This window comes from Mirounga angustirostris, unplaced genomic scaffold, assembly GCF_029215605.1.
Source record: "Mirounga angustirostris isolate CCGP_5_RB_7025 unplaced genomic scaffold, mMirAng1.0.hap1 SCAF_6, whole genome shotgun sequence".
NCBI lineage: Eukaryota > Metazoa > Chordata > Mammalia > Carnivora > Phocidae > Mirounga > Mirounga angustirostris.
Window position 1 is genome coordinate 149392369 of NW_026991714.1, and position 26400 is coordinate 149418768.

The 26400-nt window shown below is 46.9% G+C and overlaps 1 protein-coding gene across 6 annotated transcripts in view; it reads left to right on the forward strand.

Moving 5' to 3' along the window:
• The window catches only part of DOCK1 (dedicator of cytokinesis 1), a 489580-nt gene that overhangs the window by 39054 nt on the left and 424126 nt on the right, over positions 1-26400 (forward strand). For 3 of the 6 annotated variants that reach the window (XM_064595456.1, XM_054508462.2, XM_054508463.2), the window contains exons 2-5: positions 15984-16067; positions 23130-23170; positions 23384-23443; positions 25693-25748. In XM_064595456.1, coding sequence (XP_064451526.1) covers positions 15984-16067; positions 23130-23170; positions 23384-23443; positions 25693-25748 — 241 coding nt within the window. Of the gene's footprint in view, positions 1-9758; positions 9892-15983; positions 16068-23129; positions 23171-23383; positions 23444-25692; positions 25749-26400 lie in introns of those variants that run through there. The other 3 variants (XM_045879067.3, XM_045879068.3, XM_064595454.1) reach the window with 2 other exon arrangements.

Consider the following 26400-nt stretch of genomic DNA (forward strand, 5'->3'; position numbering starts at 1 on the left):
ACCTCATCTAAGTGGGATCATCCAGTATTTGTTTTTTTTTGTGATTGGCTTATCTCACTTAACATAAGGTCCTCAAGGCATGTGGTAGCATGCGTCAGAATTTCCTTCCTTTTCAAGGCTGAATAATATTCCATTGTACGAATGGCTCATATTTTGTTTATCCCTTCATCTGTCCACGGGCAGTTGAAGGCTCGCTTCCCCTTCTGGTGTTGTGAGTCCTACTGCTATGAACATGACCACAAATATCTGATCGAGTTCCTGCTATCAATTCTTCTGGGCATCTACCCAGACGAGGAATTGCTGGGCTGTGTATTAATTATATTTACTTTTTTTTTAAGGGACCGCCAAACTGTTTTCCACAACAGCTGTACCCTTCACATTCCCATCAGCAGGGCACAGTGGGGCCAGTGACGGAGGCTCATGCTGTTCAACCCTAAAGGCCGTTCCTGGCTGGCCTGGGTCTGGGCAGAGTAGCGTTTTGAGGAGCGGACAGGCAGGCCGAGTGAAACTGCCACAGCATCTGCTGGATTGTTTAATGCCTCATCTTAGATCTGTACTCAGGCTCGGGTGTCCATGCTCCATGTTTGTGCACAGAGCCTGTGGCCTGCTCTGTGAAGGGCAGCCCACCTGCAAACACCTCTCTCAGCTAACCCACGCTGTCTTCTCCCATCTTTGGGCACTGCCCACGGAAGGCAGATTTATCAAGTGTTTAATGGAGGAACGATTTGTCTTGTGTCCTCTGGGAACTTGCGCAGCCCACTAGATGGTTCAGACAGGATGCTGGAGGAGGCCCTGGGAGCAAATGTGTCCATACGCCTCGTGAAACAGACATTCCAGGCGGGTGACCCAGGTCTGGCCGTGTCAGGATTGTGACTCCTTCTTTGAAGGCCGCCGTGGGACGGGCTCCCTTCCCGTTTCCCCGCTTCCCCCCTGCAAGTGTGACAGTGTCCCTTTCTCCCCAGCAGCGCGTCTGGGCCCAGCGGCGCCTGTCCAGTGTTGCTTCTCTTCTGGAACAAGAGGGCTGTGTCTGGGCGGCCTGGCTGGGGCATTGCTCATTAGCAGTTAGCATCCGCAGTGTGCAAACACAGCTTAGCAGGCTTCCCCCTTCCTTCCGGAGTGCAGCCCTTTATGGGGATTTCTGGAAGGTTGGGACTGCCCCGGAAGAGGAAGCACGTGCTGATCCTGAACTTGGTGCCCTGCGATCACAGCTTGTGCTGAGGCCCTGCGGGCTGCGAGCATCTCCCCTCTATTTGCTCTGGCAGAAATGACCGGACCCTGTCCCGGTCCAGCTCATCCAGTGAGAGGAGCGGGTCTCAGAAGAGGAGGGCGGGGAGCAGGGAGGAGGGGATGGCAAAGAGGCCTCCTGGAACATGACGAGAGAGCACTTGTTTCGCTTTCCACATGCATTGCAGCCAGAGGAAAGCAGATTCTCACTTTGCACTCGAACCCTTTCGAAAGTGAAGCTGACATTTATTGTGCACGTGCTGGGGGCTAGCCTCGGCTGGGTAGCTTTCCCAGGCATGATGTCAGACACACGTATGGGGTGCATCAGCCCCTTTCACAGAGAGAGAAACAGAGTCTCAGAGAACTTGTTACTCACCAAGGGTTTGAGCTGGGGTTTGGAGTTGAGCCCGTGTTTCGACGCTGGAGTCTGAGTGCTCTGCTCAGAGGGGATCGCTGGCGGGGCTGAAGAGGTCGAGAGAGTGTGACCTGTTGGCACTGAGCGGCCCGCTGGCCTTGGAAACGGGCCTATGCAACTAGGCAGTGGGGGTGGTGTGCCCTGGGGCTGGGGTCCTGGGTCGGGAGGTGCTGAGGGGCCCCTTTACTTCTCAGGTACATCACACAGGTCCGTCTCCCTGCTCTCATCTGTGAAATGGGGTAGTATGCGGACTGGCTGTGGGAGGGGTCCATCGTGTGGGAGGATCGGGTCAGAGCACAGGGGAGGCAGAGTGCCTTGTCACCTGAAAGGCCCCTCCACGGGAGGGCGGTGATGGCTCTTCCCTGGAACACATGTCTGGAAATGCGGGGCTGCCGGGGGCTCTCCTCTCGCAGCGCCTGCCGAGGTTCCTGCATGAACACCCCATGTGTGCTTGGCTTTATTGTTTTTCCTTAAAGAGCGCTTATTGTTTTTTAATCTTCAGTTTTATGTTTTATCAAAGCTAAGTAATGTAACACTCAGGAGGAGGAATTGCCACAAACTACAGAGGAACCAAATGTTTCCTCGGTGCAGAGTGCGCCTTCCCCGGGAGTCCCAGCGTGGAGGGGTGCCCGCGCTCCGTGCCTGCCCGCGCCTGCTGGGCCGGCGGGCTGCTCTGCCCATGCTGGGTGCTTCTGCCACGTGCAGCTTCTCAGAGTGCGACACCTCTAATCAAGGCTGAAATTTCCATTGGTAGAAACACGGCCACTAAAAGATTCATGGGAGAAGTTCGGTGCGGCCTTTTTTTAATAAATAGCTTCAAATGGGAAATAAATAACCCAGTGTCCATCCTCAGGGGAACGGATCGATACATTGGGATGTGTTGATAGAGTGGAAGACTATATACCACTAAAAGAACAAACCTCTGAGAGGGCGCTGTGGGTCCATCTGAAAATGTTGAGCCAAAGAAGGCAGGCATAAAGAAGTACATATAATATAATTGCTCTTATGTCCAAGAATTGACCGAACTCGTTGGTACTTTTGGATTCCATTAAATCCAAGAGTTGACAGAATTGAGCTATGGTTAGACAAATCAAAAAGTGGTGTTGTGGGAGGGAAATTGCCTAGAGAGGGGCGCAAGAGTACTTTCTGGAACTCTTATGTTGGGTTTACGTGGGGTATAGAACGATCTTAACGCTCATTGAACTGATTACCTAAGATGGTGCATTTTATCCCATTTGTTAAAATGTGGACACCTGTGAGGGCAGATAGGTGAGTGTATTCTCATTTGTTATATGGCTCACTACATTCATTTTTTTCTGTATTCAGAGATACTGGATGCCTCTGTGTTCATGGAACGCACAGGGATATTGCTTCTTTTACTCGTGGCTTTAAACCCCTGTGGCTTCCGAAGAGCAGGTTGAAGGGAAGGAACAGCTTGTGGGGACCACAGGTGGGGCTTTGTCTTTGACATTTGGCACAGTATGTTTTTCCATGTCTCTGCAGAAGCCCATCGTGGGTGATGAGGATGTCTTGATTTACAAGACGGAAAGATGGGGAGTATGCAGAGGATGTTGGAGGTTCAGGGCCCTGTTGGAAAGAGCAGGTAGTTAGTTGTTCTCTGGAAGTCTGGAGTAATTTGGGGACCAGAGTATTAGTGCACTGGAGTACATGCCACACGACACCAGCGACTTCATCCTGATGTTAGTGGTTTTTCATTCTCTGGTTGGTGCAGCTCAGCTCCTGCGGTTCCTCTCCACTCAGATCTCTTCTTGTGGAGTGTCACCAGGGAGTGGTCAGGGAAAGGGAGGCCATCGGTGGGGGTGCTGGGCAGCATCTCTCCCAGGCAGAACCCCGCTCCGTCTCTGCTGCCCCTCGGAGCCCATCATGGTTGTGTGGTTCGCCAGAGAGGCTGAGCGTGTGCAGGTGCCCGGGTGGGATCATCGGCACCGTTTGTCCAAGTGAAACTGTGCTTTATTTCTGGGCGGATGGTTGGACCCCCCCAGGACACGCCTCCCTGGTTTGGCTGTCGAAATGTGGGTATAGGAATTTGGTTCTGCTAACTGAGACCCTGGTCTAGTCTTCAGTTCCTAATGTGACATCAGTGAAAACACAACTGCAGTTTTTTCCTGTGGATTTAAGATTCAGGTATTGGTTTGGCCGCCTTGAATCCCTGTGTTGATTTCTTAAGCAATTTACTCAGTCACCATTTGTGACGCGCTGGGGGCCAGGCACTGTTAAGCCTGGAGGCAAAGGTGGAAAAGAGGCCGGTCAGGCGTGAGAGGAGGCGGGGAGCAGCGAGTTGAAGGGGTGAACCGGCCTCCGGTGGTTTAGAAGGACTGTTTGCAGAATGGGAAGCTACAGGAGGGAGGCTCTCTTCACGGCCCTGTTTGATGGGATGGGTGCATCCAGCGTGAGTAGCAGATGGGCGCTTTGTCAGGGTGGGCAGGGGGCGCTGTGGAGCTCAGTGTGTGCTCCCTCAACCCCCTGAGTGGATGGAAGAGACAGGAAGCTCCCCCAGGTATTTTGAGCTGCAGGGCCTAGCCCCGCGAGGAGGGGAAGAGAGGTTGTTGAGACAGAAGTAAGCTTTTAGATGAAGACCTGGTGTGGGTGTGTGTGTGTGTGGGGGGGGTGGGCCACGGGTGCCTGTGGTTCAGTTCCTTGGGAACGCCTCTGCTTACATTTACATAATGATAAAGGCTTCTCCCAAGTCGATTACTAGTTTTATTTGTGACTTTCATATATAATATGAAATAATATATAAACATATCTTCTTACATGAAATATATATTTACACACATATGTACATATATTTTTTTAAAGAAAAACAAATTAGCATTCTGGAATGTTCCCTATGTCCTTCCCTTTCTTTATTTGTCACCACTAACATTAAACTGAATGTTGTGGAAAATGGGAGAAGTGGCCTTATTCTATGGATGAAATTACCTGAGACTTTTCAGCTGAAGCCCAGGAAGAGGAATTTGGGGACGTGACAAAGTGACGTTATCATTTAGTTTCACAGAGAAATAGGTCTTAGATCATTTCTTCTCCTTTTTTTCCATTGCATCTGCAGTGGTGGAGACTGCTCGCCTCTGCCCCTGACGTCCTGGGGCCCCTGGCGGATTTTCAGGGTGCCCTTTAGGTGGAACCTGTTGGACTGGTGTGGGGTGGGGGGATTGCAAGCCTGCCAGGTCGACAGCACAGAAACTAAGACCTGCGTCCAGTCGGACACTGGAGAGGTCCTGGCTGCACGTGGTCCCCATCGGGAATCTCCCTGGGACCAGCCCCTGGCTGTGGAGTCCACTGGGCTCACGTCCCAGTGACCGGTGGGTCTGTTGTGCGCGTCTGCAGGGGGCCTCCTGGGGCCCGCGGTGGGGTTTGCCCAGCCCTGTGGGGTGGGGTCCTTGTCAAGTCCCCATGGCCGGTGGGTAACAGCCGTGCTATTTCTCTAGCACATATTTTCCTAAGCGGCAGTAACGTTTCTGCCTTAAAGACAGATGATTCAAGAGATGAAATCTTTCCCCCTATCTTTTCTCTGCCTCTCTTTGCTGCTGGGCAAAATGAAATGCAAAAATAAATAATTTTCAGGTCAGCTGTCTTTTCTTATTTGTGGGTGGATCTGCAAAGATTGTCAAAAATGAAGTCGGTGGTTTTCTCTCCTAGCACCGAGTTTAGGAAAGACGAAAGTGTTGAAAAGTGGACTCTTGATTTTTCCAGTCAGGGAAAAGCAGGAACGCCAACACCCCTCCACAAGCCAGTGTCTTTCCTCAAAAAGCCGGGTGTTATGGGCACTGTGACCTTCGGGGCTGGATGCAAGCCAGGCGGTCGGTCTCTGGCTCGGTGTGGGCAAGGCGCAAGTGACATTTCATTCTGAAGAAAGATATTAAAATGTCTTTGAATTGTGTCTGCCAGTTCCATTAGAATTTGAGAAAAGACTCTTGTGCGTTTCTTCTCGCACTCTTATCTTCACCATCCCTCCCACCTGTTTCCCTCCAAAAGGCAAGAAGAAATCCTGAACAGCAAACAACCCTTCCTTTATCTTGCTGTGCCCCTGCTCCGTCTTGTAATTATTTAGATAAGTTCCTTGATTCTGATATTCAAACATGGCAGGAAATCCTGCCATGGGGGACTTCACTGGCTGCTAAATAATCTCTGATCCTAAGAAAGCAAGATAGAAACCCAAAGGAGTAACTCTGTGACTTTGAAACTTTGAAAATGGTCTCCTTTTTAGAAATGTGGGTGTTCTGTCTCTCTTTCTCTTTCTCTCTGTCACACATACCTGGAGGTGTTCTTTGATCTTGAGCCCATCACCCCTGATTTCTTCTTGCTTCTCCTTCTGGTTCGAACCTCCTGTGTCGAACGAGGTAAGGGAGGGAAGCCGCTACACCCACAGGGAGCCCCTGAATATTTCAGAGCTCCCAGTAATGGGAGATGCTAAATCCACGAGGAAACTTCCTCATTCTCTCTAGCAGCCTTTCCTTTTATTCTTTACATCTTTTAAAATTATCATGGTAAAATATACATAACATAAATTTACCATTTTCACCATTTTTAGGTACGCAGTTCTGTGGCATTACGTATGTTCACATTATTGAGCAACCATCACCACCGCCATCCACCCCCAGAACTTTCCCGCCTTCCCCAACTGAAACTCTACTCATTAAACACTAATGTCCCATCCCCCTCTCCCCACAACCCCTGGAAACCACCATTCTACTTCCTATTAATTTGACGACCGTAGGAACCTCATGTAGGTGGAATTATGCCACATCTGTCCTGTTGCATCTGGCTTATTTCCCTTAGCATCATGTCCTCAAGGTTCATCCTCATGATAGCAGGTGTCAGACCTTCTGTCCTTTTTAAGACTGAATAATATTCCATTATATGGACAGACCACATTTTGCTTATCCATTCGTCCCTGGGTGGACACTTAGGTTGCTTCCGCATTTTAGCTGTGGTGAATAGTGCTGCCGTGGACACGGCTGTGCACATTATCTCTTCGAGTTTCTGCTTTCAGGTCTTTTGGCTACACCCGAAAAGTGTAATTTCTGGTCCATACGGTAATTCTAAATTTAAGTTTTTGAGAAACAACTAGACTGTGTTCACAATGGCTGTACCCATTCACAGCCCCACCAGCAATGTACAAGATTTCCAGTTTCTCTACAGCTTTGCCAACACTTGTTGTTTTCTTGTGTTTTAATACCGGTCATCCAACGAGTGTGAAGGGCTATCTCATTGACTTGACTGGTGATGTGGAGCATCTTTACGTGTGTCCATTGGCCATTGGTGTATTTTCTTTGGAGAAAGGTCTATTCAGGTCCTTTGCCCGCTTTTTAATTGTGTTGTTTGTTTTTTGTCGTTGTTGAATTGTGGGAACTCCTTAAATATTTTGATGATCAGTTCCTTATCAGATATATGATATGCACATATTTTCTCCCATTCTGTGGGCTGCCTTTTCACTCTGTTGATAGTTTCCTTTGGTGCCTCAACATTTAAAATTTTCCTGAAGTCCAGCATCTATTTTGTCTTTCGTTGCCTTTGCTTTTGGCATCCTATCCAAGAAATTATTGTGAATTCCAAGGCCATGAAGTTTCTCTCCTATGTTTTCTTCTAAGAGTTTTTAAGTTGTAGCTTTTGTGTTTAGATCTTTCATCTATTTTCATCTTTCCTTCTTCCCTCCCTCCCTCCCTCCCTCCCTTCCACCCATCTTTCTGTCCACCCATTTTAAAGGTCCTGCTGTGTACCAGGTACTTTTACCTGCTTGGGAAAATTGAGACTATTGGCAAAAGCAGTGCCCTGATTCAGTATGGCTCAGGGCTCTGGGAAACTCTCACCTTGCCTGAGTGGTATGCCTCCTAATCGGTGAGGGGGAAGGATATATATAAGATGTTCTGGTTCTTTCTGCACTGGATTTTCTGATTGGGTCCAGTGTGTGAAAGGGTTGCTCCTTAAAGGACCAGGCTGTGGGGTGGCTGCTCCCAGTGGCTGCACTGGGCCTGGCACATCTCTCATACTCCAGCACCAGGTCAGTGCTAGACCAGAGCAGGAGCCCTCTAGCATCTTGGGAAATACCAAGTGTATGTTTTTGGCATGGACTAGACAGCAGATGATGGCCCCTCAGAATGAAGCCCTGTAGCAGGCACAGACAGGGCCCTTGCCCTGGTTCCATTAAGGATATGGTCTACATTTCCCCCAGCCCTGAGAAGATGCATGCTATTGAACATTTTTCTCCAACTGAAGGCAAGACAAAGGGAATGAGATCAAAAACAGAGCAATTGATTTTCACAAATTGACTTTTTAAAAGAATTAATTAACTTTTAAATTGCTACTTGAAGTCCTGAAGTCATATTTCACGGGGACACTGTGCGGGATAGAAAGGGCTGAGCAGATTTTAGAAGTAATGTGTGGTCAAGCCCATACCTTCGATGTTTTAAGGAGGCTTTGACTCTGAGTGCTGACGGTGAGTTACCTCATTAGATGGAAGAGACCCAAAACAGAGACAGGAAAACTAATGCTGTGTCTCTCTTTCTTATTGCTTGAATAAGTTTCAGGCTCCTAGATCTTTCTGCAGAGGGCAGGGCCATTTTGAAGAAGAGGAATATATGATACACTTTTTGCCCTCACTCTGTGGCAGACCACACAGGAAGGAGTACTTGGTGATCTGGTTTAATTCTGTGAATTTTTATTGAGTTGCCTGCAAGGCATGGTATTAACTACTGTGGGAAATCCAATGATTAATAAATGTTTACTTCCCTCAAGGAAATCTGGTCTGGAGGGAGAGACAGATACTTAGATAAGCACTTTGCAAGGCAATGGGATGTCAGAGAGTTTATAGGAAAAAGTTGCGGAGCAAGCAGTTAATTTAGATATGCACATACTTTTTTTTGGTCAGGGGAGAAAGTCAGAATTCAGGAAGGATCTGGAGAAGGATGTGAAATGAAAAATGGGCCTTGTAGGCAAGGGGCCTTCAGAAGTGGAGGGAGGAAGGCATTTCCAGAGGCAGAGCAGCTTTCGGAAGGCCTAGGGTGTGTGTGGGGGGGCTAGAGGAGTGTGAGGGGGGAGACGAGATTGGAAAGATGGGTTCAAGTCCTATCCCTGAGGGCTTTGGATGCTGTGCTGGAGACTTTACCCATTATTCACAAGCCAAGGGAAATGGTACAGTGTTTTGGAGTAAGATTTCAGGAGGGTAACTGGTGATATAAGAAAAGAGAGCTTATACAAGGAGATAAGCTAAAATATATTTTTCCTTGTAGGGAGAGATGGGCCAGGTGGGTCAGGCAGTGTGGGATAATGGAGACAGTCTGGAAGGGACACCGTGGGGTCCCAGGGCTGTCAACTCCCTGGGTCACCTTGAGCAAGTCAGAATTCCTCTGTAGGGTTCTGTGTTTTCATCTGTTAAATTGGTTGATGGATGGATGTGGTAGTTTTTTTCCTAATGGCAGAGTAGTCAGGTTGGTTTTTTGTTTTTCCCTGAATAGGAATTAATATTTCCTCAGATGCTTTTTCTGTACCAATTGGGATGATCCTATGACTTTGCATCCTTTACTCTGTTAATGTGGTGAATTACCTTGATTGGTTTTTGGATGTTACACCAACCTTGCATTCCTGGAATTACCTCAACTTGAGTTCTTCTTTGTAAGGAATAAGAAGCCCATTAGAGGGATGCTTTAGACATTGGTGGACTTCAGAAATGTGCAGGCATGTTTGCCTGTCAGGGACCTCCAGGCTAGATGTTGTGATTTGCAGAAGGGCTACCAGGAGGGCAGTCTGAGGCCCAGGAAGGGCTGTGGTTGACACTAGCCAAGGATTGAGGAAGGGTCTATGCAAGGTGTTGGCATTGAGGCCCTTCGTTCAGGCTGGTCGTGGCCCTGCACAGCTTCTCCAGGGGCTGCCATGGCATACTCCAGGCTGCTCTGAACTGCGATGAAGGAAATGGAAAAAATTCTATATCCACCTTATAGGACTGCTGTGAGGGTTAAATTAGCCTGACCATGTGAAGCTCTTTGTCTAGTGTCTAGCCCAGAATACAATCAGTAGATGTCAGCCATCACCATCACCACTGTCACCACCATCGTCATCACTACCATGACCAACACCACCATCGCCATCGTGATCACCACTCTCACCCCAGCATCACCACCAGCACCGTCATCACCATCCCACCATCATCATCATCACCATCACCATCATCATCACCACCACCACCATTTCCATGATCATGATCATCATCATCATCATCATCGTCATCATCCAAGGTATCCCAGTATTGTATCATTAGCTGCAGCAGCAGCTTCATCCACAGCATCACTGCTGTTACAAGTGGAAGCCCTCTTCTCTCATTTTCGAGCCACATAGATTTCCTGACATCCCCAGGCAGTCATTTTTAAGTTGATTAGGAGATTGAGCAGAGGTGATGGCTTTGCCTTTTTACGTCTCTGATGCATATAAGCTAAGTGAGGCACAGACCAGCGTGTTAATTTTTTATTTTGGGGGAAAAAAGATCCATGCTTACTCACTCTGGGCTGCTGCCAGCTCTTCCAGAAAAAGAAAAAAAAAAACAAAAAACCCCACCATTCTGGGAAAGAACCTTCATGCTGGGTTCGTCTCTGCATCTTTCTCATTTCCCACGAGCAGCATGGCAAGCTGCTACTCTGGGCTCTGCAGTCCAGGACTGAGAAATTCAGCTGAATGTGTGTGTATACTCAGTGACACCTGGCTTTAGCACGGCTATTAAAAAAGGCAAATGGGTTTGAGGAGGAGGACTATATTAAGCATACAGCCCACCAGCCAGATGGAGGTGAATCCAAAGATGTGAGAGACCACAGGATGACCATATTCTCTATGGACTTATTCCCAGATCTTAACAGATCAGAAAAATGAAGACAAATGGGCAACTCGCAAAGAAGCTGCCATCTTTGTGCTTCTGTCAAGTAAAGACATATTAAAACCCAGATGTCATCTGTCATCGTCATCTTAATAAAGAAGAAGACATTTCTGCTCTTTCTCGTTCTAGTCTCACTCTCCAAAGAGGGATAGCTTTAAAGGTCAAATAACCAGAATTAGGAATGGTCTCTTATCTTGAATACTTCTGGGTTTAAGAAAAATTCATTGCATTGTGTTCATTTTTCTACCACCCAAGAATTGGGGGAACCTCAGCAATGGACTGGTCAGGGGTTCCAATGCCTGCCATTGGGACCCCTGCTCCAGCAGTGAATAAATTAACCACAAAACACCCCTTTCACGTTGTCTTCCGCATACCTCCCTGCGTGTTTCCCGTGGTGGCTGTAACCGATTACCACAAACTCAGGAGCTTAAAACAACATGTATTTATATTACAGCTCTGGAGGTCAGAAGTCCTAAAATCAAGGTGTGGGCTGTGTTCCTTCTGGAGAGCCCGGGGTGGGGGGGCGGGGGGAGGATTCCACTTCCTCGCCTTTTCTGGCTGCCTGGGGCCACCTGCGTTCCACCTGTGGCTCCTTCCTTTTATCACTGCAACCTCTGTTGCATCACATCTTCTGACTCGGGCCCTCCTGCCTCCCTCCTTTGGACCCTTCTTATTATACTGGTCCCACCTAGATAATCCAGAAATAGCATCCCCATTGGAGATCCTTACCCTAGACACCCCTGCAAGGGCCCCCTTTGCCACGTAAGGTAACACCTCACAGGGTTCCGGGGACTCGGATGTGGATGTCTTTGGGGGAGGGCATCATTCTGTCTATCACACTTCTCCCTCCCTCCCATTCCTTTGGCTAATAATCTTACACAGTTGAGTCTTTCAATTTGCTTTTAAATATGGGATTGTGTAGGCTGTGATACTAAGAACAAAGGGCCAGGGGCTGGGCAGCCACTTTGGTGGTCCTACCTCTGCTGCGTCTTTTGGGGCCACAGGCATGAACCCTGAGGCCCTTTTCCCCTTCGTCTATAAAATCAGGGTTTTGGCTCATTTCATGGCTAACTTTGAAGTTCCTTTTCCCACAACTACTTTTGTCTGCCCGCTTCAGAGAGGGAGGGGGCAGGTACTTAGAGATTTTTGTGTTGTGTGCCTTACAAATTCACACGGCCCCGAATGTGTTTGTAGTGGACGTGTTCATTTTATTTTATTTTTATTATTTTTGATGTGTTTATTTTTTGCACGTCTCTAACAGGATAGGCATGCTGGCAGGAATGCTGTTAAGAACCGTGAGAAATGCGTTTATGGCTCCTAAAGGCTTAGGAATATGCTTATGCTGAACCAGGGAAGGCTGACATATGCTCTGGGTTTCCTTTGCCTAATGCAGTTATTTCTTGTTAAACTTCACCATAAAATGCTAAATAAACTTAATAACTACTAATAACCATTTATGTCAGTTGAAGACATTGAGATTTTATGAATTTTGATGGAAATAGAGGAAAATACCTGTAAAAATGGAATTTTCTGCATGTCTGTGGTTTTTGATGTTTTAGGATTTTTGTGATCATATGTTAATCTGCTCGCTTTGGCTTTTTTTTTTTTTTTTTTTTTAAGATTTTATTTATTTATTTGACAGAGATCGCTTTGGCTTTTTAAAAAGGATTCTGGTAGGGACAGAAGTCTTTATTACAGTAAAAACAAAATACTCCCAACCACAATAAGAGCCTTTATCATTTACTAAGTGTTCACTGCAGGACACCCAGTGTTCAAATCCCCAAATCCATCAGTAGCATTATCGACTTTAAGACACAGAATGCACGCACGGTCCTACAAGGTGTAGATATCAAGAGCCTTATTTTGTGGGGAAAGCTGAATATGGAAAAGATAGGTCATTTGCTGGAGGTCCCTCGGATCCTCAGGGGTAGAGGCGTGACCCTGCGTATTTCATCTGGCCCCAGGGACCATGGATGTGAAAGCCAGGGAGGCTGCCTAGGCCTACACTGCCTTCCCAGCCATGGTAGCTCAGGTATGGAGCGGACGTTTGGAGAAGGGGCTAGCTTTCTGAAGAGGTGCAGCTGGTGGGAAGACCCTGTTGATGGTGGGGAGGGTAAGTTGGTCCACACAGGTGTGGGACAGGCTGGCTTCTGCTGTTCAGGGAGAAGCAGGGACAGGGTTCCTCCGGGACCCATATTGTGTGTGGTTGGAGGAAGGCGAGGTGAGGTGGTCAGATGGTGGAGGGCCTGCTGTGCTTGCCAGAGGAGTTCGCACATGCTGACGATCAAGGAGAATTTTAGAGATGGACACAGTGAAGCACCGCTTGAGACTAGCCTGGTCTGGCAGGGTGTTCAGGATGGATGGATGAGAAATTGATCAGGATTTTGAAGATGAGTTTTGCATTTGGTCTGCTATCTTTTTAAGTAGGATCCATTGGAAAGGAGGAATATCACTGTATTACTGTATTTTCCTTCCCTTCCCCTTTCCCTTTCCCGTTCCCGTTCCCATTCCCAACTGGAAGTTTGTACCTCTTACTTATACCTCTTTCAACCATCCCACATTCAGTTCCTCTCTGGCAACCACAGGTTTGTTCTCTGTCTTTATGTGTCTGTTTTTTAGTTTCTTTATTCGTTTGTTTTTTTTTAGGTTCAGCATGTAAGTGGAATCCTATGGTATTTGTCTTTGACTTATTTCACTTAGCATAATACCCTCTGGGTCCATCCATGTTGTTGCAGATGGCAGGATCTTACTCTTTTTTTTATGGGTGAGCAATACTCCATTGTGTATGTAGAGCACTTCTTTATCCACTCATCTGTTGATGGACACTTGGGCTGCTTCCCTAGCATGGCTATTGTAGATAACGCTGTAATGCTGTAAACACAGGGGTGCATATATTCTTTTGAATTAGTGTTTTCATTTTCTTTGGGTAAATGCCCAGTAGTGGAATTGCTGGATCATATGATGTTTATACTTTCAAGTTTTTGAGGACCCTCCATACTGTTTTCCACAGTGGATGGAATGTACATCACCACCAAGAGTATACCAAGGTTCCCTTTTCTCTACATCCTCGCCAGCACGTGTTATGTCTTGTCTTTTTGATTCTAGCTATTCTGACTGGTGTAAGGTGATATTTTATTGTGGTTCTGATTTGCATTTCCCTGATGATGAGTGATGTTCAGCATCTTTTCATGTGTTTGTTGGCCATCTGTATGTCCTCTTTGGAAAAAAAATGTCTGTTCAGGTCCTCTGCCCATTTTTTAATTGGATTTTTTTTGGTGTTGAGTTGTGTAAGTTTATTGTATATTTTGGATATTATCCTCTTACCAGATGTATCATTTGCAAATATCTCCTCCTGTTCAGTAGTTTGTCTTTTTGTTTTGTTGATGATTTCCTTCATTGTACAAAACGTGGGTTTTTTTTGTTCGTTTGTTTTTGTTTTTTGCTACAGTCCCAGTAGTTGATTTTTGCTTTTGTTTCTCAGCCCTAAGAAGACATATCTAGAAATGTGTTTCTATGGCCGATGTTAGAGAAATTACTACCTGTGCTCTCTTCTAGGAGTTTTATGGTTTCAAGTGTCACATGTAGGTCCTTAGTCCATTTTTTTTTTTAAAGATTTTATTTATTTATTTGACAGAGAGAGAGCACAAGCGGGGGGAGCGTCAGGGAGAGGGAGAAGCAGGCTCCCCGCTGAGTGGGATGCCCGATGCAAGACTCGACCCCAGGACCCTGGGATCACGACCTGAGCCGAAGGCAGACGCTTAACCGACTGAGCCACCCAGGCGCCCCAGTCCTTAATCCATTTTGAGTTTATTTTTGCCTGTGGTGCCAGAAAGTGGTCCAGTTTCATTCTTTTACATGAAGCTGTCCAGTTTTCCCACCCAGTGCCATTTGTTGAAGAGACTGTCCTTTTCCCATTGCATATTCTTGCCTCCTTTGTTGTTGGTTAATTGACCATATAAGCATGGATTTATTTCTGGGCTCTCTATCCTGTTCTATGGACCTATGTCTCTGTTTTCGTGCCAGCATCATACTCTTTTGATGACTATAGCTTCATAGTATAGTTTGAAATCTGGGATTGTGATGCCTCCAGCCCTGCTCTTCTTTCTCAAGTATTTTCTTTTCTTTTTTTTTTAAGAGAGTGGGCTACTTGAGTCATTTTTGCATCTTAAATGCTTTCTAATGCCCTTTTTCCATTGTGATGGTTACCTTTATCTCATCATGTTTGAGCAGAAGTGTGGTTGGCATTTAATGGTATGACTTTTTGGGTGCTTATCTGAAAGGAATAGGAACTGCTTTTTGTGAGGATACCATTAGGGATTTTAGAGATTTGTTGAGTATTGCCAGTTTTAAGAATTTCTTAATGTTGGACATATTTTTGCCATTTGATTGTACTGTAGCTTTTTGGCTTAATATCAGCATTGGTTATACGATTATTTTGATTTGATTTGATTTTTTTTTGATTATATGATAATTTTAAAAATCAGGTTGGTTTCCAAAAAAATATTCAGCCCACCAATATCTCATTCTTTTTTATGGTTTGGTGGTGTTCCATTGTGTATATATACCAGATTTTTGTCCACTCATCTGTTGATAGACACTTGGGCTGGTCCCATAACTTGCCTATTACAAATAATGCTGCAATAAACATGGGGTGCATATATCTTTTCAAATTAAAAAAAAAAATTCATCCCACATGTAATTGATTCATAGTTAGGAAGTAATTATTTAATTAAAAAATCTATTAATGGAAATATAAGACCATATATGAAGTGATAATTAAAATGGTGTATCAGTTTTCTTCCTATTACAAACCTTATTCAGCCATAAAAGGGAATAAGGTTCTGATACATGGAACAGCACGCATGAACCTTAAACCATCATGTTGAAGAAACCACATAGGAAAAGGGCGGCACTGTTCGATGTGTTTCTATGAGGCAGGCAGAGCAGTCCTGTTCATAGGGACAGGAAGTGGACTAGAGGTCCTCAGGGGCTGTGGGGAGGGAATGGGGGTTACTGGTCCGTGGGTATGGGGTTAACTGTGTGGAGGGATGAAAACATTGTGGAAGGCTATCGTGGCGAAGGTTGCCCCCACATTGGACACTTAAAGATGGTTAAAATGGCAGATTTCACAGCGTCTGTGTTGACCACGTGAGCGTGGGTTTATTTCCGATTCATTTTCTTGGTCTGTGTGTCTGCTTCTGTGCCAGCCCCACATGGCGTTGGTCACTGGTGCTCTTCAGGACCACACTAAAAAAAAAATCACAATTGCATGGTGTTCCGAATTTCTTCTAGTCGATGACCCTTTACATTTGTCTCTTGAAAGAAAAGGCTACCTTTGTGGATGTCAGAGAGGCTGATTCAGGCAGAGACTGAATGTATTTCACCATTAAAAACAAGCAGAAACAAGCCAGCAGTCACTTCTACCTCTACTAATGTTTCCTTACCTCTCTTTCTCCTTCGCAGCGTTTTATAACTACGATGCCAGGGGAGCGGATGAACTTTCTTTACAAATAGGAGACACTGTGCACATCTTGGAAACCTATGAAGGTATGTACACCTTTGGTGTCTTTCTCTTCTGTTTTGGGCAGTTAGCACATGTTCTCAGTGTTTCAGAAGTATGTGTCATCATGAGTCTTGTGCATATGATCCATCTTCCTACAGGATGGATGCCCTTTCCAGTGAGGGCAGTCGTGAGGCTCTTCATTGTTTAAATAATACTTGATTAAGATGAAATTAAAACTAAAAATTCTAATTTTTCACCTCTGAAGTTTTCTGTGGAAATAGCTGTTTTCATTAAAAACAACAGAACACATTGGTTCCTTTGTTGCAAATGTATGTGAATCTTGACTGTGAATAACTGACCACTTGAAAAACTAGGAAAAAAATACATTTAAGATATTTTCGTGTGTAAGTCATTGTTTTGATGTGTTTGATGTGAATGGCGAGACTTGTTATGTTCTCACTTAGGTCTGTTAAGAAAGGAACCAAAACTATTTCTTTTTTTCTTTGACCCCATTTTCTTAAGGGTGAACAGACATTCTTACAGCTATGTGGGACGTGAGCCAGCGAAGCAAACCCAATAGGTTAGAAATCCAGTAAATACTACCATAATAGTAGTTTCTCAGTGTCCTTGGATTTTCACACAATTAGGGTTTTTTTTTTTTTTTTGAAGATTTTATTTATTTATTTGAGAGAGAGAGAGAGAAAGCACACGAAGTGGGGGGAGCAGAGGGAGAGGGAGAAACAGACTCCTCGCTGAGCAGGGAGCCCGATGCGGGACTTGATCCCAGGACCTCAAGATCATGACCTGAGCTGAAGGCAGCTGCTTAATGGACTGAGCCACCGAGGCGCCCCACACAATTGGTTTTTATATTTAGTGTCTTGGATATCGCCAGAACGGCCCACCCTTCCTTTTACTCTGTGGTTATTGTGGCATAGAAGGGAAGCCATGATGGGCTTGATTTCTGAGACTCCTCAGATCTGGAAATTTTGTAAAACTGTGTAATTAGCGTTGGTGGCTTTATTTCCTGCTTGAAGGGGTGACTCCCATATAGCAGATGAATGAAAAGAACTGATGAAAATGGATCATTTCAAAAGAAGAATTGCTTCTAGAGTCGGTTTAGCTAAACCCTTCCAGTAGGAGGTGAGGGTGGGAGAGGAGATTGAAGCTGTCCTACAGTGATCGGCAGCCTGGACCTCAGACTCCGTATATGAGATTTGCACAAGAGTGAAGCAGATGTGAACCTCCCTGCACTAGGCAGGCTGCAGCTTGCTCCAGTGCCCCTCCCAGACACCTCCGGGAAGCGCGAACCTATTACAACACCCATGGCCGTGTCCCTTAGTTCCCCTTGGGATGCATGCGGACTTAGAATTCCAGTCCATTTGCATCTTTGACCCTAAAATCTTCCTACTGGAAAAAAAAAATCAGCTTTAGTGGCGTATGCCTGGAAGCAGATGTAACTCTGCAAAAACAGACCCTGTCCTTAAGTGAATGAGTAGTTGTGATGGGTGCCTTCTGCTTGTTTTCAGCTTTTATAGCTGACTGTTGGATTGCCTTATCTGCTCTCAGTATATATTGCCAATGTTTGAGAGGAAACAGGGAGAAATTAAGTAGAGGTTAAGGATCAAACCTCTCATCTCAGACACTTTACTGATCTGAAGGGAAAAATGCTCTTACATCTTCTTTGTTTCCCCCCCGCTCAGTTGAAGTTGAAATCCTGGGGCAGTGATGTCATTCCTGAATAGATAGCAATTTCCGGTCGGCCTGGGTATGTGGGGACTGCCACCTCTTGTTCTTTGCTTCCTAAGAAGAATGTACTCCTTAAACAGTGGGATCCTATCATGAGCCAGTGATCCTTGCTGTACATTTGACTTAAAAAAATTGGATGGTGAGCATCCTGGTAAAGTCTTCTTCAGTGAGCATTTCGTTTCGGGGCTAGTCAGTCTTCAAAATTCTGATTAAAATATTCCAGTTTCTGTAAAGACCCTTTAACACAAAACAAATTCCTTTTCTTTGACAACTATCATTTTGGTTTTAATCAGAATCCGATCAGAGAAATGCATTTGGGGAAGTAGTTTTGACTTTGTAAAACTTGGTGTCTTTATTCATCAAATAAAAATGGAATAATTGTTTTTCTGCTCTTTCCTTTTGTTCTATTTTGGTTTCATGGATCATATTTGAGTTTGGCATTTTTTTTTTTTTCCCTCTTTCCTCCTCTCCCCCCCTACGTTTCCTCTAAGAAAATGTATTTCTGTTTGTCAAATTTAATTTTCTTTTTCTGTGTGATCCTTTTCAGGATATTACTTGGCTTTCTGCAGAGAATATAAATTCTGGAAGATCGCTCTTTATAGTAAAGTTCAAAGAACAAATTTACCTTTACGTTATGGTTAATTTCTCTCTCTCTCAGGCTCATGAAGGCCTAGAGCAGAGAACAAAGGATAAGCAGTGTATAGGTCACTGTGGGGGTGGAAGGAGCTTGGAGAGGTCATTGAGGGCACACCCCTGCTTTTAAGCAGTGTCCAGATTCAACCAGACAGGAGAGGTGAGCCGAGATCCCAGTTTATGAAGTGACTCTCAAGTGGCCGAGGATGTGCCGGGCCTGCCGCCTGCTCATTTCCACGCGGCTCTCTGGACGCTGGATGCTGGATGTCAGGGAGCTGGCAGGCAGTGCACAGAGATTAGGAAATTATGCTTTTGATTAAACCACTACACTGGAACTGAGTATATTCAAATTTTTAAATGCACCTTACTTCCTTTTTGTGCCATCAGCATCTGTCATCTGAAGGTCTTGTGAGAGTGTGAGTTTCCTGGGGCCTTTATAACAATGGACCACACTGGGCAGCCTAACCGGCAGAGACGTACTGTCTCCCAGTTCTGGAGGCTGGTAGTCCGAGGTCAAGGTGTTGGCAGGGCTATGAGGGAGAAGCTGTTCCTCGTGTCTCCCCGGCTTCTGGTGTTTGCCGACAATTTTTGGTGGTGTTTAGGTTGTAGATGCAACACCCTGATTTCTGTGTTCATCTTCACGTGACAGCCTCCCTGTGTGTGTCTCTGTCTGCTTCCCCTTTATCTAAGGACACCAGTCATTTTAGTTCATGGCCCACTGTACTGAACTCATTTTAACCTGATCGTCTGCAGAGACCTTATTTCCAGATAAGGTCCCATTCACAGGTAGAGCGAGGACTTCAACGTCTATTTTGAGGGACACAGTTTAACCCGTGACAGATTGGAAAAGGCGGTCACGTTGATAAGGTTCTCATTTCTGAGGCCAGCGAGCCCTCCAGCCCAGCCTCCACTCAGCAAGCATTCTTTGTAACGTGTCGCCGATGACCGGCCTCCTGGCCCTGGCCCAGTGGAAGGGCCTTGTGGCTCTGGGTACCGTCTTCCTGACAGTGACCTGTGGCCGTGGGTACCGTCTTCCTGAGAGTGACGGTCATGTCGCTCCCGGAGCCTCCGGCTTCAGGGCTGAGTCTGCCCCGTGTGCCTGCATTGTGTAACACACAGGACACCTGCTGGCTCTGTTCTCCAGAAGGCCCATTATGCATGTGGATGCTGTCCATCAGGACATGATTGGTCGCATCTGGATTTTGGCTCTCTAGCCATTCAGTACTCAGAGCGCAGGCCACCGTCCTCCTGACATAAGGGAATGTCCTATCCATCTTTCTTTAGGCAGCTCCTTGTAAACGGGGCCGACCCCAGGACCTTGGTGATGTCCTCACCTGTCCATCCTGGAAGAAACTCCAGCTTCTTCCTCATGCATGTACTGGCCTCACGGCTAGTGGTTTCCCCGGGCATAGTGAGCGCACCTCTCCACCCGCTGCCCTGCCTCCTCCCTCCTCCAGCGTGACTCCTCCCTCCTCCATCTGACTAACAGTGAGCCCTCCTTGAAGACTCAACCTAAGCACACCTGTCTGGGCAGAAGCTCCTTCCTGCCTGCCTCCCAGCTCCTTTGCTCTGCCTGGTCCTGTCCCCTTGTGGCATTGTCCCTGGACTCCAGTGTGTGTGTTCCTCCTTTTGTTCTGCTAGGGACACTGTGTGGGACTCGCTGACTTGGTTGCCATTTTCCTGTGCTGGCCTGTGCGCTCCCTGAGTTTCCGGGCTGTGTCTTGCCCGTACTTGCCTGTGTCTTAGCTTGGTGGACTCCACGGAGACCACTCGTGAGCCGTGCCTGGGAGATGGTGCTACCAACTGTGGACCCTCCTGCTTCTAGCCTCCCCTCCTCTTGCTCGTTCCCCTCAGAGCAGCCAGGCCTGCATTCTCTTCTATCCCCTCCCTCCCCTGCAAGAAACCCATGCAGGGATGTCCTCTCTCCTTCACGCTAAAGGCTCTGTCCTGCAACATGGTTTGGCCCCTGCTTGTCTTAGGGGGTCTTCCCATTTGTGAGCTCAGGGAGGGCAGAACGTTGGGTCTCATCTCTTTCTGTATTTTGCTCTGTCTAGTGCAGTCTCTGACACATAGTGTGTGGGCTCCATCGGTTGAAGGAGTAATGTATGCAAATAATCTTGGGTAGGAAAACAATAGGTTTTCATTTTGCCTAGTAAGGCAATTAAAAAAGAAACTCTATCTATTATTATAACATTAAAAAAAAAAAGACTCCCTACCTTTTTTTTTTTTTTAAAGATTTTATTTATTTATTTGACAGAGAGACAGCGAGAGCAGGAACACAAGCAGCGGGAGTGGGAGAGGGAGAAGCAGGCTTCCCGCCGAGGAGGGAACCCGATGTGGGACTTGATCCCAGGACCCTGGGATCATGACCTGAGCCAAAGGCAGATGCTTAACGACTGAGCCACCCAGGCGCCCAAGACTCCCTACCTTTTATCCCCATGGCTCACCCCTTTCTTCTCCCTCTTCCCATTGAAAACCCTTTTACTGTGTTTGAAGTGGATTTTTTTTGTTCGCCTGTGTTCTTGTACTGTTTGGCGTGCATGTATTTTTCATGTATATAAATGTGGGTGTAGCTCTCGTTCTGTTTCTTTTTTATTCAGTGCTGTATTCTAAGATGCACTGCTATTTATTTTTAGTGTATGTTTAGTTCACGGCTCCCACTGCTGTGTGCACACACGCCCCATGTTTTACTGATAGCCTTCCCGGTTCTGGGCACTCAGATCTCCTCCAAGTGCACCCCCCTACATCATGCTACCATGGGCATTCTGTGGCTGTCCCGCCGTGCACGGATGGGCGCATGCACTTCTTTCCCAGGGATGCATTTCCAGGATGGGTGTTGCTGGTTGCAGGCTATGGGGCCAGATACTTCGGATAAGTAGGGATGGCCGCTCCTATTCGGTTGCTGCAGGCTCCGCTCTTCCCCACCACCCGGGGCCATAGCCTGCAGCGTTAGTTTTTACCACTGAAGTTTGTGCAGTAAAATTGTGTCTGATTTTCTTTAAGTTCGAGCACTCTCTTCATGTGTGGGTAAATCCTTGGGTTCCTTGATAAGTGTGGCTCTTTTTTACTTGGTTTCTGTCTTTTACTTGTCACTGGGCAGTCTTTCCTTATATGTTCTAGGACATTTCATCCCTTGTCAGTTTCAGAAACGAAAGGGCATGTTAATAATGAACAAGTGGAAGGGTTATAATGACGGCATAGAAGACTGTCCTTAAACTTGAATAAATACAGCCTTTATTTGGCTCTAGGTGTAGGCTGGGACTGCACAGACCTCCCCTCTTTCTCCATTTCACTGACTGGGAATGCTGCCCTAGATGGGCACAGATTCTGGGCCGGGTGCAGAAACCAGTGAAGTAGACAGTATGGCTCTCCGGAGATGATCCTTCACACGTTCGATTGAACTCGAGACACTCTGTGTCTGCAGTGTCCCCAGTCGATCTGCTGAGTCCCTTTGTCAAGAGAGCCAAGCAGTCACCACTCGGTCTTAGCAAATCCTTTGCAAGGATCCTGGGAATGTCCGTCTCCTGTTCTGAATGCTTGGAGAGCATCTGTTAATAACCCCTTGAGGACTTGCTCATTTCTACCCCATCCCTTTCTGGTCTGTGATCATCGTCCTCGCCTCTGGTTGGTAACATGATTGCTGTTTAAGAGGGTACTGTCCTTGGGACAATAATCTGAGCTCACTCAGACATCGCTTGCTTCTGAGCTTTGACTTTCTGATACTGTGTAAGAGCATAATTGGTTATTCCCTGGGAATTTACCCAACCTGCACTCTCTGAGCACTCCTGTAATTCTCTGACCCGGTCCTTTTGCTCCTGTGGGCAGAGTTAGAATTTTTCTGAGCTTTGGATTCACTTACCCTGAGTAGGGTGGCCAGGGTGACTTGAGAGCCTTTGGGGTAAAGAAGCGTCCATGGCTGGCCGTCGTGGGGGATGGGGCTGTCTGGAGGCCGGTGACTGGGCCCATGTACCCACAGGGCATCTGCAGGGATCGTTTCTGCCCTCCGCTCTGGGGGGGTGGGGCAGGGGTGTGGTCAGAGCTGCTCTGCCATCAGCTGGCCCCTTCCAGTCACCACTTACATCATGCTAACATTGTAGCGTGCCCGTCTTCAGCTTCCTCCCCTCTTGGAGGCAACGGGAACTTGAGTCTAGGCCAACCCCCAGGGCTAGGTGGGCCCATGTTCCTGGGCCTGGCGCTTCCTGTGGGGGGCTCAGTCTCTGCCACAGACACACTGTGTGAGATCACAGCTGCTCCAGGGCACAGCGTGTCTGGATTGAGGAGGGAGGAAGTTAGCGCTCAATAGGTCCTCTGTTGTGGGGCAGTTCTTGATGATCTGGAGATCTGGTATGTGCACTTGGCAGTGACCCCTATTCAAGTCAGTTGGAGGGAGAGATAGGGAAATGGATACCCAGGGAGCACTCTCCGGGATGAGTGGTCAAAAGGACGATGTTTTCTCATGGGACGGTGCTGCCTAACTTCAAATTGATGGCTTCAGGGCCTCCAGTGGCAGACGGAGAAGTGTTTGGGAAGGTCACCAGCCAGGCCGATTTGAGATGCACTCTCTGGAACCTTCTAGTGTATTTCCACACTCTTAGGATTATTGAATTCTGGTGACAAACTGATTTCCCTGGTTCTGCAAAGCAATGAATTCTCCAGGACAGGGAGGTATTGTGAGGGGCCCTGTGATGTCTCCCCCTTCTAACTGTTGCAACTTTGTGTTTATTTAGGGTGGTACAGAGGTTACACCTTGAGAAAAAAGTCCAAGAAGGTAAGTCCTCTTTTCTGAACCGCAGTGCATTTCCATTCATTCATCACACTGTGAGAGGAAATCATTCCCATCCCATATGTGTCTGCAATTTTCCATGTATATCTCTTTCTCTGAACTTAACAAATATGTGGGCTGGCGTGTGGGCCGCCCTGCATTGTTTTCTTCTGAACAATACGCGTGCACAGAAAGAACCGCTCTGCTTCTGTTTTGCAGCTGCTGGGCTGGGGCGCAGTGCTGACCTGTCGTCACGAAAGGCGCACTCCTCTTTTCCTGGTAGAATGTCACATCCTCTTTAAGCATGGGAGGTGGGGGAGAAGGACCCGGGTGTAATGACTTTAGAGAAAAAAAATGATTTTGAGTCTTACATTATCCTCGATGGCAACAGATTTGCAACATGTATGCTTGTTTTCCTCTTGCGTAGAACTATTTTAAACTGCCTGAGTTGCTCAGCAAAAGAAAGGTTCTGCTTTTCCAGGGCCGTTTGCATGCGTGGTTCTTTGAACTTCTGAAGCCAAGACCTGCAATTACACCTCAATCCTTGTGGTGGACACTCCCTGACACAGTTCTGTTGTGGCTTTTCCGTTCTTAGCTTCATAAAACCTAATTACGGCCCTCTGGTTTTATTCTACAATTTTGAAATAATACGCATTCTAAGCTGTGATTAGGCTCTGTCCACGTTAACTCACACACTTTAGTATCTACGTATGCTTGACAGATGGTTCGTTTTACTCCTGCTTCTTAACTCTGCCTCTCATGATCTCTTTATTGGGCTGGACTCCTCATGTGGTCCTGAGCCTGTAACTTAAGGCTTCCAAAGTCCAGCGGCTCAAGCACAGGACCTGCCTGCCCTACTTCCCCCGGATACCCCGCAGCCAGGCCCTGCTGGCCAGGTGGGAGCTATTTGTCCTTTGTAGCCGTCATTTACGAAGGGCCCCGCTTGAACTGCATTTTTTCTTCTGAAATCCTCATTGGAAAACGAGGCAGTTGTGAAGCCTTTAAAGATAGTATGATTTTGTAGTGGGCCCCTCCAGGCAGTGCAGAGAAGGGACTTGGCCTCTAGTCATCCAGACTCCCAAGTGTTCTGGAACCATCCTTTGTCTAGCTATGCACACAGACGTAGTTTGTCTGGACTGGTTTTGAGTGACCCCGGCTGGAGCGATTGCTCGTTTCAAGCCTCCACGTGTGTCCCCTCCCTGCTTTCCACTCCTCCCTCTGTGGCTTCATGGTGTCTGGGAGCAGGTGTACTGAGATCGTGGGGTGTCTTTGTTTGTGGACACAGGTGAGGCTGGCTTGTTTGTCCTCTTCCTGCCTCCATCCGTGTGCACACGTTGACATCACCTCTGCTCCTGGAGGCATCCTGGGGCTTGGGGGTGTCCTGAACAACTGGGACCTGGTGGAACTCCCAGCCTTGGGGCCCTTTGGTCTGCTTTCGTGCTCGGCCACTGTCTTTCTGCCCGACTGCTGCCGTCTCTGTGATAATTCTTTATGTGAAATTCCGGCTTTCCTCGTAGGCAGAAGGAGCCTGAGTCCGTGATGCCCGTGCCCCTCCCAAACACGATTAGTAGCTGTGGTTTCTGGTCTTCCTGTGTAAATCCTTTGGGGCCAGATGCCAGGGAAACGCAATCAGAAGCTCCTCTTCACACAACAGGTGCCTGGAAACCACCAGGGCTGCTGAGTAAATTCCTGCTGCACGCGCTACGTCTCACACGGGAAACCCTATCCAGCCGTGCTATGCAGCCCCGGGTCCCAGCACCTCTTGCCCCATTTCAGGTGCTCGTTTCTGCCTCACACCAGAGAGGTGGCTATTTTGTTTGCTCAGGAAGCAGGACAGCAAGCCTTGGTAAAGCTCTTAGCACTTCGCGGACTGCACCTGACACTGAACTTGCACTTGAGAAACGCTCCCTCGGGCACTCAAACCATAAGGTTTGAGCCCCTGTGCGTGCTGCGCTTGGGGGATGCAGAGCGTCGTGGTAGTCGTGCGGATTGGGCGAAATTCGCCCACTTTCTGTATTTTCTCAGATGGCCCCTCTGTTGGGAGATTGATGAGAATCTGTGGGTCAGGTAAGTAAGTAGTCCTACATGCTTATGTGATGATAAATGGTGGAAATCAATTTTCCATGGCCATTTTAGCTTTGCTTGGAAGAGGGAACTGTCAGAGACCGTCATCAGAAATTGTTCTTAGGCATCTGCAGGCTTTAGAGCTGCCCGAGTCAAGGGCATCAGCGGACCCGAGGTGAGTCCTGTGGGGAAGACCGAGGACAGCCCTGTGCACTTTTTTCCTTGTACACGGATCGCTTCTGTTTTCTTCAGAGACATCTGTAGTGTCCGTGAAACACAAGCAGGCTGAGTTTATACTTCCTGTTCGCCCCGCTGTGTTGTATGTGAGGCTTACCATAAGGTTTGCAGAATTAATAGGGATCCAGCCATCCCTCCCCTCACCTTGTCACGGTGGTTTTTGATTTTCGGTTGGTTTTCAAGTTGATAATGAAATTACTTTTTTTTTTTTTTTTTTACCCCCATAGGGTATATTTCCTGCTTCATATATTCATCTTAAAGAAGCCATAGTTGAAGGAAAAGGGTGAGTCTGGTCTTAATGTTTAAATGAAGAAACACGGTGATTGTATTTGGCTTTGCTGCTCATCCATATGGCAGGGCCTGTTAGGAGGTTGGATGTGGGTGTGAGTGACTGTGATGGGACAGGAGTTCTGGGCAGAGAAAGGGGGCTTGGGATGGAGACGTGTGGACAACATGGCTTTGGACCTTTGAAAAGTCTGAAGTCAGCACTGGGCCTGCAGCCATGCTCCTTCGACCCGTTGCTGATTTTGGGTAGCACTGGTCCAGTGCTCTGTGCTTGTTTGCGAGTGATCCCGCTGGGTAGAGGCTCCAGCCCCCCAGCTCTGAGCCCATTTTTCTGGAAAACTTTGAAGGCTATGACACAAATGGAGTTTAGGGTGAAGCAACAGTTGGTAAATTGGGATGTGTATGAATTTACATTTTGTCTAATTGTGATGTATGTTTCTTAGAGGTCATAAAACTGATGTATAAGATCATTAAAAGGACTTTTATAGAACGAGAACCCATTAGGCAGGAATGGCAAATGATAGCCAGGTGTGAACTTGGAAGAAGGAGCATTAAAATGTTTTGCTTTTTAGTCTCTTCTACATCTTCACCCTCAGTTAAATATGTAAATTATAAAATTACTAATCATATGATTACTGCATAATGACATC